Source organism: Vigna unguiculata, chromosome 1, assembly GCF_004118075.2.
Source record: "Vigna unguiculata cultivar IT97K-499-35 chromosome 1, ASM411807v1, whole genome shotgun sequence".
In the NCBI taxonomy this organism is placed as follows: Eukaryota; Viridiplantae; Streptophyta; class Magnoliopsida; order Fabales; family Fabaceae; genus Vigna; species Vigna unguiculata.
Window position 1 is genome coordinate 32,201,565 of NC_040279.1, and position 20,731 is coordinate 32,222,295.

The 20,731-nt window shown below is 32.9% G+C and overlaps 2 protein-coding genes across 2 annotated transcripts; both read left to right on the top strand.

Annotated features, from left to right (window-relative positions):
• Window positions 1-655: 655 nt before the first annotated feature.
• On the top strand, window positions 656-10,073 carry LOC114194611 (poly [ADP-ribose] polymerase 1). Its single transcript, XM_028084952.1, has 20 exons — window positions 656-834; window positions 1,061-1,110; window positions 1,207-1,423; window positions 2,782-2,968; window positions 3,070-3,412; window positions 3,790-3,985; window positions 4,060-4,221; window positions 4,400-4,460; window positions 4,563-4,623; window positions 4,714-4,965; window positions 6,108-6,342; window positions 6,443-6,555; window positions 6,627-6,703; window positions 6,836-6,996; window positions 7,383-7,574; window positions 7,689-7,797; window positions 8,198-8,280; window positions 8,388-8,525; window positions 8,756-8,938; window positions 9,741-10,073. The coding sequence occupies exons 1-20, from the start codon at window positions 685-687 to the stop codon at window positions 9,786-9,788; spliced, it is 3,018 nt and encodes a 1,005-aa protein (XP_027940753.1). The 5' UTR covers window positions 656-684; the 3' UTR covers window positions 9,789-10,073.
• A 7,030-nt stretch (window positions 10,074-17,103) lies between these two features.
• LOC114163065 (LOB domain-containing protein 16-like) lies at window positions 17,104-18,696 on the top strand. The gene is made up of 2 exons (XM_028047130.1): window positions 17,104-17,610; window positions 18,189-18,696. Exons 1-2 carry the CDS (start codon window positions 17,305-17,307, stop codon window positions 18,477-18,479), a joined length of 597 nt encoding a protein of 198 aa, XP_027902931.1. The 5' UTR covers window positions 17,104-17,304; the 3' UTR covers window positions 18,480-18,696.
• The last annotated feature ends 2,035 nt before the right edge of the window (window positions 18,697-20,731 follow it).

Here is a 20,731-nt window from a genome sequence, read left to right on the forward strand (position 1 = left end):
ATATATTATATATATTATACTATATTATTATGTATATATATTATATGTATATTATATTATATTATATTACATGTATATGTGTAAATATATATATATATATATATATATATATATATAAAAGTATATTTTATTTATATGTATATATACTATATTATATTATATTATATTATATTATATTATAATATATTATATTTTATGTGTAAATATATTATTTATTTATATATATTTTTTAGATTATTTAATAAATTATAAATAGTTTAGTAATTTAAGCGGGGACGGGTATTTGGGCGGGTATATATATATCCCCATCCCCATCCCTAGTTGAAAATTTCGGGTATTACCCATACCCATACCCATACCCAGTCAAAGCGGGGATTCCCCGTCAAAACGGGGACGGGTTCGGGTGATACCCACGGGCACAGGTTTATTTGCCATCTCTAACATAATAGACTTTGAATTTATTACTAAAATTATTGAGACATAAGAGATGAATTGCACGCATGTGGTACACTATTAATTAGTTTTGACATTATCATTACATCTTTGTTTTTTTTTTGCCACCAACGCGATTGACCTACCAATTTGAGAATGAAAATAATAATAATAAATAGGATAAAAGAAAATGCATATAAATAAGAAGAAAAAGGAGGGAAGAGTGGGAGTGGGGAGAGTGAGAGTAAGAGAATGTCGAACCCTCAAAATCAGAAACCATGGAAGGCCGAATATGCGAAGTCGGGGCGATCGTCATGCAGGACGTGCAAGAGCCCCATTGCCAGTGAAACGCTGCGTCTCGGCAAGATGGTCCAATCCACCAAGTTCGATGGCCTCATGCCCGTAATTTCTTCTTCCTTTCTTTTTCTCCTTCGATATACATCACTTTCCGTCAATGTTATTGTACTTGTTAGGCATGCTATTGTATTTCATTTCATGCATTTCTTATGTTTCTTGCATGTAATGATGAACCATAGGGTTTTATTCTTTAAGTTTTCACGAGGTTTTTTCAAGAAAACGTTATAATGCATGAGCGTGGTGTTTTAATCTGTATTTTATTTTCAATCAGATGTGGAATCATGCGGCTTGCATATTGAAGAAAGCTAATCAGATAAAACTGTATGTGGATATTTCTACTCTTTTCGCTAAATGTGTGTTCTTTTATGGTTTGACATTTGCAAGAGTATATTGTCGTGTGCTACTGTTTACCTGTAGAGTTGAGGACGTTGAAAACTTAGAGTCGCTTCGTTGGGAAGATCAGCAGAAGATCCGAAAATACATAGAGAGTGGCAGTGGTAGTGGCGACAACAGCAGCAGCGCTGCCACAAAGACAGGCTCAAAAGCTGTCAAAGATACTGAATGTGGTATTGAAGTTTCACAGACTTCTCGTGCTACTTGCAGGGATTGCAGTCAAAAGATTATCAAAGGAGAGGTGGGGTTTTATTGTTTCCTTCTGTGGCATGTTCCAAAGGCTAACTAACTTATTAGAACTTATTGGAGTGCGTTAATTGGACCTGATTGATTTTGCGATCTGGAAGGGAGATCATAGGCAAAACTATGTTGATAATCTAAAGATGGATAATATAATGATTTTTTATTTTAATTTATCTTGTTTACCATAAACTAACCTTTGGAAAACAACATACCTGGGTTTTAGTAATAGCTGGACTATGTTTCTAATTTAAGGGAGGAAACTATCAGGATGTATAGTTTTTATTTTTACTTCCGACTTCTAGCATGTCATGTTTGAATTTGATTCCCAACATTATTCCATTGGTAGCTAAACTTATAACTTTTAGTATTTGCTTACTAGCTGGTGTGTTACTATTCCATAATGTGTTGAATCTTGGAACAAAGCCTGGTGCATGATACTAGAATTTTTTATGCTTTATCATTGGATTCTTCATCTTGATTCTTGAGAATCTTGTTGTATGATCAAAATGATTTTGAGGTTGTTGGTTCATGACAAGGTACGATAGCCTTTATGGCCAAGTATTCTCTAGTTTAGTCCTTGTTGTCATCATTTTTCCAATAAAAAGTTGAACTTTCAGCATCAGGTTGATTAACCTGACTACAGAGAGTTGTATTGTAAAACCATTCACGAGTCTTTAACAGCTATGCTTTTGGGATAGCCGGTTCATGGCGTGAGGAACAGCAACAGAGTTCTTAAATTTTGGGTAATTGAAGTTTTGGAAGAATGAGGAGCAAAAAGGCTACCTGACCCGTTTGCTGCATTTTGTGGGTGGTGACGTGGTGTCATGGACATGTGCATATAGGCTCATTCTCTCGTACTAGGCACATGCACTTTCAAGAAGTATATTCCTCTTCAAATTTGCAATGCCTGTAGAAATAAAAGTCTTCTGGCCTCTTGTATGTTTGTCTTGCTAGTTAAATAGATGGGCCATGGTAGGAAGTGCTTATCGGGGATCTAAGTCTGTCCAGAATTCTAGCCACTGCTTTTGGGTTGAACGCTAAATCATGTATCTATCCAATTTTCCTGCATTTCCTTTAATTCTGAAGTCCTTAAAAGGTTAAAAAGTCCAAAAGTTGTTCCGGGAGTATTCAAATAAATCCACTTTCATAAATCATAATTTCATTTTTAGGATTGCATGAAATCTGCACAAGTCATATTAGCAACACAATTATTCATGCTTGCAACAATTCATCTCATCCTTTTTAATATCATTTTTATCCTGATGTATAATAGAATTTAGAATTCTCTCTAATCTTTTGCAAACCACAATCATAGTGGAATTTGTCTCCTTGCTGACTGTTTCTTCTTTGATTCAGGTTCGTATATCTACTAAGCCTGATGGTCCAGGTGCAAAAGGTTTGGCTTGGCACCATGCCAAATGTCTCGTGGAATTATCCCCATCAATCCAAGTAGATAAGTTATCTGGATGGAATAGTCTCTCATCTTCTGATCAATCAGCTGTCAGTGACTTCGCTAAGAAGTGTCATCCCATGAACAAGGGGGGTATGGTGATTGATATGTTTAATAAAGTCTGGTTTTTATTGCCATAACGGTTGAATCTATTTTCATTTTATTTAGTTATTTGCTGACTGGATTCCGTTCAGGTGTTAGTAGTACAAACATTGAGACTGAAAAGGGTAAAGAATCCACGCAACCACACACTTCCAAAGGTGGTATAAAACGAGGGAAAGATGCTGATAGTGAGCGAAAATCAAAAGTTGCTAAGGCCAAGGAAGATGTATCTGCGAGCAGTGAAGCATCAGTGAAGAATTATAATGAAACAGGGGAAGCATGTGATCTGGAGAAGAAAATGGAAATCCAGAGCAAAGAAATCTGGGCTCTGAAAGATGATCTCAAGAAGAAGGTGACAACAACAGAGTTACGTGAAATGCTGGAAGCCAACGGTCAAGACTCAACAGGATCAGAACTTGATTTACGTGACCGCTGGTAATTTAATATCATGCAGATTTTTACCCTCAATGTTTAAAGATGTGTTTAGCTTGTTCCATTTGTTATATATCTCTCTTTGAAGTTATAATTGTCCATGTTTTACTGATAAAGGATTAGGTTTGTTTGTTAGGTGTCCCCTAATATGCATCCTCGCTGGTATTGAGCTCTTATATAATTTGTGATGGATAAATCATAATTTATTCATCAAAAGGAAGAAAAAGATAAATGAATGCAAGTCTAGCACATATATTATTGTTTGGATGAGAGATAATTCATTGTTTTTTTCTTTTTTGTTTGTTATGCATTCTGAAAATATTATCCTTCAAAATATGTTTAACTTCCCTAACTCTAATTACTATTTTTTATAATTTAAGTGCTGATGGAATGATGTTTGGAGCACTTGGTCTTTGCCCAATATGTTCTGGCTTTCTGCGTTACTCTGGAGGAATGTACCGTTGCACTGGATACATTTCCGAATGGAGTAAATGTTCTTACTCTACATGCGAACCAATACGTGTTGAAGGGAAGTGGAAAATCCCAGAAGAAACACATAATCAATACCTTAAAAAGGTTTGTAAAGAAAAAGTTTTCATAAAAACAAAAACCAATAAATTATGACTAAAGTTTTTGCTTACTCTTTACAGTGGTTCAAATCTCAAAAAGGGAAGAAACCAGTTAGGATACTGCCTCTTCCATCACCAAGAAAATCTGCTGAAAGTCAAATTACTGCTAATCAGCATCAATCATCCGCTGGAAATTTCCAAGATATCAAAGTTGCTATCTGTGGATTAGCTAATGACACCATTGTATTTCTTCCTTCTATTTTCCCTTTAACATCTATCTTTAGCATCCACAAATAAAGTCCGCCCACCCCCATCCCCATTCCCCTCCCTTTCCCCCTTGAACATTCTGAGAAACAATCCTATTTGATTTGGTTTTTCCAGTATATGGTACTTACTCATCTTTTATGACATGATTTTACAGGAGGAATGGAAACGCAAAATTAAGGCTATGGGTGGAATCTTTCATGCAAAAGTAAAGAAAGGTATCCGCTGCAGACACAATTACCAAAATAAAACATTCCATAAAATATTTTCTGCCTCGCGTACAATTTTTGTAATGTTTCATGCAACTTGTCTACTTGCAGATACTAACTGCTTGGTGGTTGGTGGAGCGCTCAATGATGAAGCTGAGATGCGGAAGGCAAGGTACCCACAGTGGACTCCAGTTGTCAATATCAACCATTTTTTATTTGACTAATTATAATATCACTGACTTGGAAGAGTTTTGATATATAGGAGGATGAAAATACCAATAGTCAGAGAGGACTACTTAATTGACTGCATACAGAAAAAGAAGAGACTTCCATTTGATATGTACAAGGTTGAAATGATTGGTGAGGCTTCTAGCATGGTCACCATTAAAGTGAAGGGACAAAGTGCTGTTCATGAGGCTTCTGGCCTACAGGAGTCTGGTCACATACTTGTGGAAGGAAAAAGCATTTATAACACAACTTTGAATATGTCTGATTTGTCTACTGGTATTAACAGGTGGGTTCAGTATGCTTTAGCTTTCTTGTTCATTCAGTATAAATTTTGTTTAGTTGGCAAACCAGGAAATAGTAGTTTGTTTTCTATGCATTGATGAATAAAATTGAACCTAAAAGTATTCTTGTAGATTTTATGTTGCTACACTATATATGGTACAAAACATCAATCACCAAGCTGTGTCTATTGTTGGGCTGATGTGTCATTTAGTTCTTCCTCAGAAGGTAACTGACATTCCTGGCTAGGACATTAATTGAGAATATAATTTTATTTCAAAACTGTCTTGAATCTGCTGATCACAATCTTATTCCTAAGATTTCTTATTATGGTGAAGTAAACCTAGTTTTGTTTGACTGAGAGGAGTTATCTACCTAGTACATTAACATCGTATAAAATGAATTTTAATGTTTTCTACGAAAACCTGTTTTGTTTGTCATCAATTGTCTTATATAGGCTCAGTCTGGTAATATTGTAGCATTTGACGCTTTTGGACAGGAACAATTGGAAGTGTGTTTGATGAAAAGTACTTTGGTAGTGATTCCTCCAGTGCTTTTGAAATGCCAAGCTTTCTAGTTAGAAACAACTTATTGGAAGTTTTTCTAATTTTATGGTCTCTATTTTACCATTTTGAACACCTAACGTTTGTCACCCACTGTTCCAACTTAGTTTCAACAGCAGCTTTTCACAGCACCTCCATCACGGCAGCTTTTGAAAAGGCACAACTCATTATAGTTTTACTGTACTTTCATTCGTGTAGAATACTACGTAGTCTGTCTGGAAATATGTATTGTGCGCAGTTGTTATCCATTGGCAGATAGATTTGTGTTTTGCAAACTATTTATGGTTTAAATACTTCAGCACTGGTTTTGTCCCAAATAAAAAACTGCCTAGTATTGATGTTCCAAAACCAGCTTTTATTCTTTTGGATTAACCTGGAAAATAATTTTTTGTTTGACTTGGAGCCTTCTTTTTGGTGTATACTAAAACTCTTTTCGTATTGAGTTGTTTGTATTGACTTGGTGAATTTTCTGCCTCATTTCCTTTCTTAAGATTCTTGTTTTGCTAATATTTCCTCTCCCAACTACGGATCTCCCTATACCCGTCTTCACAATCACTGTCCTAACTTTTTTTCTTCCCATGTAAAGTTACTACATTTGCCAGATAATCCAAGAAGATAAAGGGTCAGATTGCTATTTGTTTCGTAAATGGGGTCGAGTAGGAAGTGACAAGATTGGAGGAAATAAACTGGAGGAAATGTCAAAATCTGATGCAATCTGTGAATTCAAACGATTATTCCTTGATAAGACTGGAAACCCTTGGGAGGCATGGGAACAAAAGACCATTCAGAAGCAACCTGGAAGATTTTTCCCATTGGATATTGTACATGTTTTATCATTTAAATTATTTGTTTGATGTTATGTAATCATCTTTCGCTGGTCAGGTGGATATTCAACTCAATGTTGTTATGTTGGACTTGCAGGATTATGGTGTTAACAAACAGGTATCAAACAAGAAAAGAAATGATAATGACAGCAAATTACCCCCTCCGTTAATAGAATTGATTAAGATGCTCTTCAATGTGGAAACTTATAGGTTATAGTCAAATATACCTCTTCATTTTATTACAATATGTATGATGCAATACTGAGTCTATATTTTTGTAGATCTGCCATGATGGAGTTTGAGATTAATATGTCTGAAATGCCACTTGGGAAACTAAGCAAAAACAATATCCAAAAGGGTATGTTGTCACTTTACTTTTTCTGAGCTATGGTAGTTTCCTATTTCCTTTGTTTGATTGCATCAAGCAATCCCATAGTCTTTATCAAAGCATTAAATGTTTGATTTTATGTTGGTTACTTTTTCTTCCTAGGGTTTGAAGCATTGACGGAGATACAAAATCTGTTTAAAATTACTGATCCTGATCCATCAGTCAAGGAAAGCTTACTTATTAATGCCAGCAACCGGTTCTTCACGATGATCCCTTCTATTCATCCACATATTATTAGGGATGAGGATGATTTTAAGTCCAAGGTGGTACTTTTTTTCAGTTTGGGGTTTTGTAATGAAACATGAAATTAGATTGATTTATCTTATTTTGTTAGTTTTCTACTTGAAGTCGTCACTCATGGAAGTTAATATTTTAATTTTGACCGTTTTAAAAAATCAAATGAAATCATTTTTGTTTGAATTTTGAATACGGTAATGGGAACTTTATACTACACAGTTACTGATTTTTAAGTTTTGTTGTCTTGAAATTTGACCTACCACAATGCTGGACACGTGAAATATTTAGTCTGTTCTTTGTTACAATAATGTTCAAGGAATATCAAATATATTACTTTTGGCCATGAGGATTGGCACATTTGATTCCCCATTGTTCTAATTTGAATACTATATGGTCTTTCTTTTTGTTGTAGGTGAAAATGTTAGAAGCCCTTCAAGACATTGAAATAGCCTCTAGATTAGTTGGATTTGATGCCAACAATGAGGACTCAATTGATGATAGTTATAAGAAGCTCCACTGCGATATATCTCCACTTCCTCATGATAGTGAAGATTTTGGTTTAATTAAAAAGTTTCTCCTTAATACTCATGCCCCTACACATACGGTATGATTATATTTGGTATACAAGTTGGTGCTTAGTGTATTAATGTCTCTGCTGTGATCTCTTTCATTTCTTACAATGTAAATGTTTCCCCTATATTTGTAATCATTTATACAGGACTGGAGTCTTGAGCTGGAAGAAGTTTTTTCACTTGAAAGGGAAGGTGAATTTGATAACTTTGCTCCTTACAGGGATAAACTTGGAAACAGAATGCTCCTATGGCATGGTAAGCTTTGGATATGTGATGCTAATTGCTTGTATGTTTGTTGTGAAATATTCTCCTGAGGCAATGAGAGAGTGCAAAATTTGAAAGGCATGTAACAGATTTCTTAACGTGATAATCTATGAGGCTTCCAATCTCAAAATGTCTCTAGGAATTCTTCTCATAATGACTACTCTAGAAATGCCAAGATAATACAAAACCAGTGACCAAAGGAGTTCTAACTTCCAAAAGCTGAAACTTTTATGCTAAAATTTCTTTCATCACTGTAAGGTTGGATCATTTTCAGTTGTGAACTATAATCACACCGATGACTATTTCTTTTTAATGTGCATACCTTCAGCCAGAGATGAAAATACGTACAAATTTTAGATTGGCACCTCTAACAAAATTGTTGTCTATATAGGTTCTAGGCTGACAAACTTTGTGGGCATTCTTAGCCAAGGACTCAGAATAGCCCCTCCTGAAGCCCCCGCGACTGGCTATATGGTTCCATCTATTACTCCCTTATTAACTTTTGTTTATATTTTGTTGGATACCAATACCTAATTTAACTTTGCAAAGCAGTACTAAAGTCTGAATATTTTGTATTGCAGTTTGGGAAAGGAGTGTACTTTGCTGACCTGGTCAGCAAAAGTGCCCAGTATTGCTTCACTGATAAGAAAAACCCTGTTGGTCTAATGCTATTGAGTGAAGTTGCACTTGGAAACATCTATGAGCTCAAGAAAGCTAAGGCTAGTCTGCTTTAATCTAATTTGTGAATTTAGCATTTTCTTCAATTAAAGTAATAATTCTAAAAACAAAATCAGGAAAGTTAAAAAAATAACCATTTCCTCCAAATAAGTTAATCCAAAGAATCAAATGTGGTTGAATATTTGTAAGTGCATTCGCATTCAAAATGAGCCACAATGTTGCTTTCAATAACTTCTGGTTTCATACTTATTGTCTGTCTTCTGAGAAACAGTATATGGATAAACCTCCCCAAGGAAAGCACTCTACTAAAGGACTGGGCAAGAAAATGCCTCAAGAATCGGAATATGCAAAGTGGAGAGGCGATGTGACTGTTCCTTGTGGCAAACCAGTGCCATCAAATGTCAAGGCTTCCGAGCTCATGTACAATGAGTATATTGTTTATGATACTGCCCAAGTAAGTTTCAAGTTTGGTGTATTTCTGTCATATAAGGCCAACGAAGCAAGCAATACTTGCTTAAATTGTAACATAATTGAATGGGAAATTCCTACTATCACGTCATTATTGGTTTGCAGTTTCAATTTTGTGCAGATAAATTGGGGATTTTTATATTGAAGTTTCTTGTAGATGATTATAGCGATGTATGTTTAATGGCTAACTTTAATTGGGATAGAAATAGTGTGCAAGAGGAGAAACAAATTACTGATAAAAAATTGATATGATAGAGATATAAAGAGAGCGGTTGCTATAACATTATTATGCCAGTGGATATTGAACTTTAGCCCAAAAACATAAGGCTCTTCCCCCTAAAAAAGGGATCAGTGGTGTGACCTTTGTTCTCGGTGTATCAACTTGAGGCCTCCACCTCTACCACAGGCCCCAAAGAATATCAAAATTATTTCTTCAGCTAATTGATGGCAGCACGAGGCCAGACCCAAGAATTTGGTGTCATTAACTCAACAGATTATGTCTAAAATTTTTATAATTGGAAACTCCAGTTTCTGAGATAAACAACAAGCTAAAGATTCTTTTATCCCTATGGTAGATAGGACACAACTGTTAGCAAGGATCTGTAGCTGATTAGCATGAGTAGTAAGCTTGTGTTTTTCCATTGTCAGTGGTTAAACTTGATCCGTGACCTACTTACATAATACTCTGTTTGAGCATTTTTGGATTGGGCACAGATAAAGCCTGATGTTATATTTCCTTTTCTTCTTTGGTAAAAACATGTGATGATTGGATGCGTTCTTTTGTACAGGTTAAGATGCAATTCTTGTTGAAGGTGAGGTTTCATCACAAGAGATGAGCACTGTGAGAAGTTTGCTGTTTTGGGGTGTAATCTATACTAAGCAGTTTTTTGACCTGACTTGTACGTAGTAGTCCATCTGGGATTCCCTAGAATTGTCTTAGTGAGGTCTCATTTTGAGTTGACTGGAGATCTTTCAACCTTTTTTGGCGCATGCATGTAAGTGCGGGGATTATGTAGTTGAAACCCGTCACCTGTAAGCAGTTATGCCATGCAGTTTCTGATCCGGTTATCTGTATAGAATCGCCATTTTAATCTTATTTAGTATGCGTTGCATTTTAAACACCATCTTTCCTAGTCTAGTAATTAGTTGATGGTCGTTGGTCTGAGGTTACTTTTTTTTTTCTCTAACCTACTCAGAAATTAGAACCGGGTGCCAGATAAAAGACTACAGTGGCGGTAATGAAAATAGTCAATGAACACAAGATTCCCGGTTATGGCTGTGGGGTTTTTTGTTACATAACACATTACGTGGTCTGCATGTGTCATGTGAAGGTGATTATGACATCATGTCATAGGTATATATAAATTTTTTTGCAGTTACTTGCATATGGCTATTAATGGAGTTTGCAAAGCTCTATGGTGGTGACTGACTATGAGTGCTTAAAACTTAGGCGGCTCTTTGTAAGACCCATGCGTGACATTGACTCTTCTTCATACAAACAGCCATTTCTCATTGTCAAGTATGACGAAGTGTTGTCTCCTCGTGTCTTTTTTGGTTGTGTTTGCTATCACGTATGTTCCTCTGAATATGTTGTGTTTACTGCTTTTTGCCTAATTTTGATTCACTGACTAGTTCCTCTCACAAAAGGTTCTTAGTTCGATAATGTAACGTAAGCAGCGTTTTTTCATTGAGATATTTAGCTGAATTATCGTGTTTTGGTGTTTTCTGATGGCTTTTCATCTGAATCTAGTCTAAGTATTTGGACTTGGCAAATACATAGTGCAATTTTGAAAATTGGAACTTAATGTATAATATTAAACCGTTTGGAGTCCCGTCTTTTGAGCGTGACTTAACCAAGAAAGTGATGCAAGTGATGATGTACAATAGTTGACTTTGTATTGTGATTGCTGAAGAATGCAGATTTGATTTAAGATTTTGATAACGACTTTGAGATATCTAATGTTAGATGAATCTATCAGTATATCCTATGTCTAATAGACACGATCTGAATTTCGTGCTACACCTATGACTACCAAGTTTAAACACGGACTATATTGTAGATATAATCGACAAATTATTTATTTTTTCATAAATAAACTATTTCTTTAGTGTTTAATTTTTCTAAGCAATCATAAAAAATCAGAGTCATGGACCATGGGTCAGATTTTATTACATTTGCCCCCTTTTTTTCTATTATTGTTTACAAGACTAAATACTACATTATTCATATTTTCAGTCCCATACAAATCAATGAAGGATATTTTTCTCTTCTTGTCTCTCTTAAATCAAATGTATCGATAGGATGATATAAATAAAAGTAGAAAAAAGATACACTTGTTTTGATAGGTGATAGAGAGAGCAAAGGAACTATATGAAATGTGCTTGTGGATTAATTAAAAGATAATTTAACCAAAAGCTTTTTCTCCATCATTTACTTATATTTGAAAACAAAAATATTAAGAAACGAAATAAAAACTGAAGAGGTGTTTTCGCCATTTCTCATTATTTTTAGTGGAATATTTTTGTTCCTATATGAATTTGTATTTTTATCCTATTTTCCTCCTCTTTCTTTACATTCAAACTGTGTATAAAAGTCATCAAACTTCACGACACATCAAAAGGGGTGTTCTCCTTCACTCCACATATTTGTTAAGTCACCTTCATTAATCTTGGAATGATCCTTTTACAATATAAAAAGTACATTCTAACAGTTCATTCCTAAACGAGCATGAAATGAAAGACATATGTAGGTTGTAGGAAATTGGGATCTTTGTTCGATATGGTTACTGGCAATAAGAGATATTAAGTCTTACTATATTGTAGATGTTTTAAAAGTTTCAGTAAAAAGCAATATATTATTTTTATTCAATGCATAATTTCGTTTTCAATAAATATTTGTTAGTCTTTTTTTCCATAATAGACTAAATATAATGTCACCGAAAATAATTATTTGATTATTTGCGTTGCTTCAGTCGATATGTTCTACCCACACAAATTGATAGTTGGATGAATAAATTATTTCATGAAAAATTGAATGAATCTCCAGATGATCTTTTGTATTTTAGTTTGGTTATTTACCCCCATGCGGTAATAAACTTCTTAATGAAATTCAAGTTTTGCTTCTTAAAAAAAATAATTAATTAATTCATTAATAAAAAAACAACAGATTATTGACAATTTCACAATTTTAATTTCATAAATTTTTTAAATTTCTCTATCAAACACAATAACTAAGACCCCTTCTTATCATTTCAATAGCGGTAACCATTTATGTTTCTTACTGAAATTGACTTTTTCTTCCCTCCTTTTGAGAATGTCTCTCTGCATCGTGTGGTTCACCAAATTTATCTCCTCCTCTTTGAATACTCATAATTTTTCTTACGTATAGAATACATATAAATTCTTTTCTGATTTTTTTTATGTATTTTGCGTATTTTGGGACATCATATAATTTCCTTTGAGTTTTTTTTTCTTTTTTACGAAAATTCACATTTCTTTATGGAATATAAGAATGACAAAATATGTTTGATTTTAACTAGTCTATCTGTCAATTGAGTATATCATGGACAAATTGGAGAAGGTTGACCTGTCAACCACTATTTAATTAAAAGAAAGTATGTAATGTTATTTGATATATAAGTTCAAGCTTTCATTATGTATTGGTTTTAGTTTTTGGTGTATTTCAAAAATTAAAAGTAATTTATTTTATAACTCAATTTCTTTAATATTAATTGAAAATTTATCCTCGAAACGACTTTAAATTAATTTATCAATATAAAATAATTCATTTACATTCATCAATTTAAGTTATTTTATTAAATAAGAACTCAAACTTTCTTCTTGTTCTCATTGATAGGTCGATTCACTGATCCATTTCCAAATGAAATGTGTCAACTGTTTTAATCTACCATTAATCATTGAGTCAACTTCTTCTCACCTGTTTTGGATAAACAGAAGATAAAACATATAAAAAAAAATAATATGTTTTACTAATTCTTTCTTATATCAAATTTATCCAAAAAAAAATGTCTTTAAGAATTATATTTTTCTAATGAAAAGAAAAAATAAAATAGTAACATCAATATATTATTAGGGTGAAGATAAAAAATCAATACAAAACAATTTATAATGACTAATTTTAGTGACTAAAAATAATTAGTTATTATAGTAACCAATTCAGATATCAATTTATAAACTAAAATTTATTGGTGACTAAAATAGTTTCTATTATAAATAAAAAATATAATTGATTTTTAAGTTGATAAGTAAAATCATTTTTATTATGAAATGATATTTAAATTGATCATTAATAATATTAATTACCAAAATTTTAATAACTAAAAAAATTTTCTCCACTAATTAGAAAATTAATCTCTGAATTAGAGATGACAAATAAACCCGTCCTCGTTTTAACGGGGAATCCCCGCATTGACTGGGTATGGGTATGGGTATGGGGAATCCCCGACTTTTTCAGTTGGGTATGGGGATGGGTATGGGGATGTACATATACCCGCCATAATACCCGTCCCCGCCATATCTTCATTCTCGTTTAAATTATCAAAATATTCACAATTAATCAAGTAACCCATATATATATATATATATATATATATATATATATATATATTCTATTTTTTATTTCTTTTAATTATTTCATTTGTCATTAAACTCATTCTCATCTCCAATATATTTTTTATCTTATCATAACCTTTATGTAATTATGTTAAAATAATGTATGTTAATAAAAAAAATTATGGCGGACGGGTGAGTAACGCGTAAGAACCTACCATTGGGAGGGGAACAACAGCTGGAAACGGCTGCTAATACCCCGTAGGCTGAGGAGCAAAAGGAGGAATCCGCCCGAGGAGGGGCTCGCGTCTGATTAGCTAGTTGGTGAGGCAATAGCTTACCAAGGCGATGATCAGTAGCTGGTCCGAGAGGATGATCAGTCACATTGGGACTGAGACACGGCCCAGACTCCTACGGGAGGCAGCAGTGGGGAATTTTCCGCAATGGACGAAAGCCTGACGGAGCAATGCCGCGTGAAGGTAGAAGGCCTACGTTACATTTGAATATTTATATTATTTTTTAATATTTTTATTTATTATAAATTTTCCTTTCACATGAGAATGTTTATACTCTCAATTTAAGGTAATATAAAAAAATTCTTTACTTATTATTATTATTATTATTATTATTATTATTATTATTAATTTTTGTTTAATTTGAAGAACTCTTTTGTTTCATTAAAGTAATTTTCGTTATTTTTCAACCATTAAGTATATATGTTGATATTTGAAAAGTTTTCTTAGTTCTCTGAGATATTTTTCGTCTTATCATACCTTAGTTATACATTTGATTTCCTTTGTGTGATTTTTTTCGATAGTCTCTCAAATTATTTCTAAAACACACATTTGTTAGTTTTTTAATATTTTTATTTATTGTTTTTATTTTCATCATGTAGAATAATATATCATAATGTAATTGTTTCACTTTAAATTCTGTTTGAAGTGGTTAAAATTATATATATATATATATATATATATATATATATATATATATATATATATATATATAATGATATTTAGGAATAGTATATGATAATTCACTACAAGAAAAAATGAAATGGTGACTGATTTAGTCAGTAACCCATATCAGTCACTATTTTTCGTCATTGGTGGTAGTAGTTGATTTATTGTCTAAATTAGTGACTGATTCAATGATCGAATCGGTACTTGATTTAGTGACCAATTTAATTACTAATTTATTTGTAATTTAATGATAAATTTTTTGGTCACTAATGATATTTCTATTTATTTTTAACCACTTCAAACATAATTTAATAATTAGTTCTCTAAGGTTTTTTTCATTTTATCATACCTTAATTATACATTTGATTTCCTTTGTGCGATTTCTTTCGATAGTCTCTCAAATTATTTCTAAAACACACATTTGTTAGTTTTTTAATATTTTTATTTATTGTTTATTTTCATCATGTAGAATAAAATATTTCGATATATTCTATCTAATTATTTGTTATTTTATAACTCACTATTAATCATACTGTAATTTTTTTTACTTTAATTGTATAAATAACTTTTATTTACTACAATATAAAAATTTAATGTAATTTCTATGAATATTTTTTTGTCACTATGCAACATATATTGAAGTTCAAAAGATACAAAATCTATGTCAAAATTTTATTATTATGTTTATTATTTGTTTTTTGTGTTATTTTGATCAAGTGATGTATTATAACTTTTTATTAGTGTATAAAAAAGAGATTCATTATAATTTAAAAAATTGAAGTAAACAAATATTTAAAATATATTTTAATTTGAATATTTGTTCTTTGTGTCATTTTGATCAAGTGATATATTATAACTTTTATTAGTGTATAAAAAAGAGATTCATTAAAATTTAAAAAATTGAAGTAAACAAACATTTAAAATATATTTTAATTTGAATATTTGTTTTCCTTTTATACTTTTTTGAAATATTTTTTAATTTTATCAACTAAGTTCATTAATGTTGTAGTTTGCAAATTTAATAAATGTTTTGGTTCACATGAAATTTTATTTGGTATTCTAATATAAAATATAAACAATTATAATTTATTTTAATGTATTTGGCATCGAAGAAAATCCTCCTAATATTGAATATTTCATAATATTATGTTTTCTTTACCGTAATTTTTTTTCTTTTATAAAAATTAATATTGAAGTAGTTAGAACATGGGTACGGGTATGGGTACGAGATTATACCCGTTACCCGGTGGGGATGGGGATGAGAAAAAAGTTTGATACCCGTTGGGTTTGGATATGGGGATGGGGATGAATTTTTTATGCGGGGATGAGTATGGGATAGTGAAACCCGTCCCCGCCCCGCCCCGTTGCCATCCCTACTCTGAATTGATATCTAAACATATTTTTTATGGAGGAATGTGCTAATAAGTATTTACAAAATGCCGATAAAGAAATAAGTTTAATTAATTGTTTCCTTTGTTCTTTTACGATATTCTTTTAAGGTTTTTCTACTAAAATCAAGAAAGTCATTTAATTTTTCATATTTATAATATAATTTTGAATAAGTTATCTATTATATACTTTTTTCTCTTTTATGATACCTAATTTTTTTCTCTCCATATTAATTAAATTAAAGATATAATTAAAAGAAGCCACATTATTTAAAATTTAAAATAGCAAATAAAAAAACTTTAAACCCCACATGCAGAAAAACTAAATGATTTTATTATTTTTTTATGTAAAAAAGTATCCACTTAAATTCTAGATCCTTTCTAATTGTAATCCATCCACGTGTTACGGTCTCCTTTTCCAAGAACGCTAAAAACTGAGGGGTGTGGATACATGCAAAAGAAAAAAAAATTCAACGTTAAAATCAGAAATTTGAGATGATAAGCGGAAATATTAAATGTTATTAATCAACTCATACTTATCTCTTGGGTGGACTTTTATTTGTTTATACATTTTCTAATAAGGTTTACCCCTTAATCTTTGTTTTATCTACATAATTGTTCTTTCACTGTAGCTTTCACCACAAACATATTTGATAAGTGTTAAGTATTCCTAAAACGAGGTGGTAAGTAATAATCTTAAGCTTGATTTAAAACTAATATTATGATAGGTTTGTGTTAATTAAAGAAGTAGCAGTAGTGGAATGGGGTGGTAAGAAGTAGGAAGTTGTCGGTAGAGTTAACCGGCAGGTGCCGGTCAACTAACTTGAGTTAGGAAGCGACAAACAGCAGCAGTTTCCAAGGTGCGGCGTTCGGCGCAAAATTATAAAACAAAAACTAATCAACCAATTTATTTATTAAACTAAACCACAACCACACCAACCCCACACAAATAGCTATTATTACATAAATAACTTCTTAATTAACATTTTGAGTTTCGGATAAAATAATACATAATCGAGAATTTGAATTTCTTAATATTTAATGATAAGTATGGTAATATTGAAGAAAGATGAATGATAAATAAGAGTGTGGAAGCAATAGAAAAACCAGTGATGTAATGCCTCCACCATTAAGAAATGTTCCCTCTGAACCCTACATATGAGGGTCACATGTCCCCATTCACATTTCTTATAAGACTCTTTATGCTCCTTATTCCCACTGTCCCACTTCCCCTGACCCCTTCCCTCTCCCATACCACACTCTTCACTCACATTTTAGTTTGCACCATTTCCTAGTGTGTTCGTGTGCCTACAAATTTTATTCACTTCCTCCCACTCGGCTCCTTTCTTTCTTTCTTTCTTTTCTAACATAAAATACACCAACACCTCTTTCTCTTTCTCTTTCTCTTCTGTGATCACTATTATACTCATTCTATGGCTTCTGCAAGTGGAAATGGTGGCTCTAATGGCTCTGGCTCTCCTTGCGGGGCATGCAAGTTCCTCAGGCGAAAGTGTGCAGCTGATTGCATCTTTGCACCTTACTTTTGCTCAGAACAAGGCCCTGCTAGATTTGCTGCCATACATAAAGTGTTTGGTGCCAGCAATGTTTCCAAGCTGCTTTTGCATATACCAGCTCATGATCGTTGTGAAGCTGTTGTCACAATTGCTTATGAAGCTCAGGCTCGTATCAGAGACCCCGTCTATGGCTGTGTCTCTCACATTTTTGCCTTACAACAACAGGTACCATTATATCTTCTCTCAAACATTAATCATGCTCATGAGTTTTTGTGTTTATATATATCTCCTCGTAAACATCGAGAATAAGTAACACATTAACTTGAATACAGTTTTAGAGATGTTTTTGTCTAATCAAAATCAAATGTTTATGTCAATAGCAAAAACACTTTAAAAAGTATGTTTAAGTTTTATTCTGTAATGGCTTTTTATCAAGAAGTAGACATAGACATAAAAATCAACCCAACTAGTCTCTCGTCAATCAAATTCAGTTTTTTATCGTGTTAATTTTCTTTCTGAAACCCCTCTTGTTTATTTAGATTATGTTGGAAATTTGGAATAAAATGGGGGTCATTCAAGAAAACTAGCTACTCCTGTCGTTTTCTCTTGCTTGAAGTCTAGGTACCTAACTCTGGCTTCTATGACGCCTCAAGGGCCAGTGCTCCAAGAATAATATTTATTACCATTGGCTTGTATATAAAATACACACCAGTCAATTTATTCAGAAACAAACAGTTTCTGTAATAAAAATTTCCGAGTCTTTTGTAATGTTGTTACATTTTGGTGTTTTTGTTGAAATGCAGGTGGCATGCTTGCAAGCACAGCTGATGCAGGTGAAGGCTCAGCTGGCTCAGAACCTGATGGAGAATAATAATCAGCAGTGGGGAGGGAATCAAAGTGTTGCAGGAGAAGCAATGAACCATCATCCATTTTGTCCCACTTACATGAACCCTATTTCTCCTCAAAGCTCTCTTGAGTCAATCGATCACAGCAGCATGAATGATGGAATGAGCATGCAAGATATACAAAGCAGAGACAAGAACAATGAGTTGGGTGAGCTGCAAGAACTGGCTCTCAGAATGATGAGGAACTGATTATGACTAGGTTTAGCCTTTTCATTTTCATAGAAGGATGTTCCTTGATGTTGAGGGGACATGGTCTTTTGCAAGTCTTGTATATATAATCAGAGTCTCATCAACAAAACTGGCCATAACTGATAAGCCTAAAGTTTAAACTATGCATTAGGCTTTTTCTGTTTGTGGATTCAATCCAAAAGAAATTAATTTTTTACAGCCTAGCTAGCTCAGTCTCGATATATACATATATATATTTATGCTTTTGCTAAAATTTGCAGTGTTAATTAACATTGAGTGTAGAAAACTAAGTTGGCTTTGTTATATATGTGAATGAACTACAGTGATGCATAGACAGTCTTAAGCAAAAATGGCAAAAGGGAAGTCTATAAAATAGGGGTTGTCATAAATTATTATGCATTCTTTGCCTGTCAAACTTCAATAATGATGGTGCGTACCTTTGAATTATGAGTTGTCCTTGGTTTCTCCCTCTCCCTCCTCGCTTAATGGGGATCTTTTTTTCCAACAAAACCACACGCTTAATTCAACTTTCTAGATCACAATGCTTGACACGTTCAACCCTTTTGTTTTATTTATGGTGGGAATCCCCATCTGGGTTAATCTCGATTTGTTAAAAGACAAACACATACTGGCCTCACCTGTCTACTTTAGTGAATAATCTCTTTCACGTTTCTGAGCTCTTTGGCGACAGAAAGTAACATGAACAAATACTTTACACACTAACCTCTCTCAGTTTACTCAAAAATAAATCTTTTTATTTCTTATTTTTCCGATTTTTCGAGGAGGAAGCAACAGAGGGACCAAAAAGAGATCATACATGAGTCTTAATCATTGCGTATTAATAACATAAAGCTTTTTCACCCCATATTTTTTTTTTATGTGTTGCATAAAAACCAGTGTGATGCCCCATCTTGTTGAACACGTTTTGATCCAAATGCAATGTTCCCCTTGGGTGCATTGATGAGACATTTTTCTAAGATTTCTTTTTGCAAGATGCTACCATCATAGTTAAAGGCAAGAACAACCCTAGGGTTAGTATATCCAATGGACCCTACTTCGCTAACAGGTAGTTTTACCTAACATTACTATGCTAATCTTATTGCAATATATACCAATGATTTTGTATTCGTACAAGTAGACAAAGTGTCTCCCCGATTCAATACATGCCTGCATAACACTATTTTTATTTAACCAATTAACCTAATTTTTCATACAAAATAACATCAAACAAAGAGCCTCGCACTGCTTTGACTTGGTAAGAGCCATTAGGATGAATAAAATTTAGTGGGGTGTTGACACTTTTACGTACGGTGATGATCAAACAATGAAAGAGTTGTAGTAATAAACCGACAGAAATAGAGAACCGTACCGTGTATCGAATCGACTTGGTCTTGTAAAGTGCTGTTCTTTCTTTTTGTTTTTTGATCCCATCAAAGTGCTGTTCTTGTGATTATAACTGAGTTCATTAGTGTACTTTTAAGTTGCTAATCGTGAAACTATTTTATGATTTCCTTGCATGCGACTCGATCACTATTGGTGAGTTCGTAGTAATTTGATGGGTGAAATAAAAAGCAAGCATGCAATGTGTGCCTCATAAATTATTTATAAATACAAGGAAATTATAATTTGGTCTGAGACTTGTGCACACACAATAATAGGTGAAACCTTGAGTAGGGGAGACAAGAGTAGTAGACAGGGATCTTGTTCAACACTTTCATTACACAAGGAAAAATTAAAGTATGACCTAATAATAATCACTCCTATATATAACGAAACTTAATCTGCATGTGTGTGTTTCTCTAACTAAACAGATATAAATTAAGTCTGAAATTTCAAATCATTGACGTGCCTTTGCAAACGAGTTTTATAGTAATTAATTTAAGTATTAATTTTCAATTGGAGTCACGTCAATTTGCTATTCCTTAAAATAAACGCTTCTATCAAGCACGTACGTCGAAAATTATGATATGTGTAGATCCTGGAAACAGAACTAGAAGTAGCTGAAAGATCTGCTAGGGTTATAGGCTTATAGGACTGAAAGAAAATGAATGAAGTGTGCAGGCCATGGAAAATTGTTGTTTAAGTATTAATGGACCACCTTTAGAACCTTGGATGAACACAAACTTGTACATATGAACAATAAAATAAACATCCTCAGTCTTTGTCAGGATTGATTTCATGAAAAAAAAAATATGTTTATACATAATCAGTCCAATTAAACGGCCATTAATTCCACAATTTGTCTAAAGCAG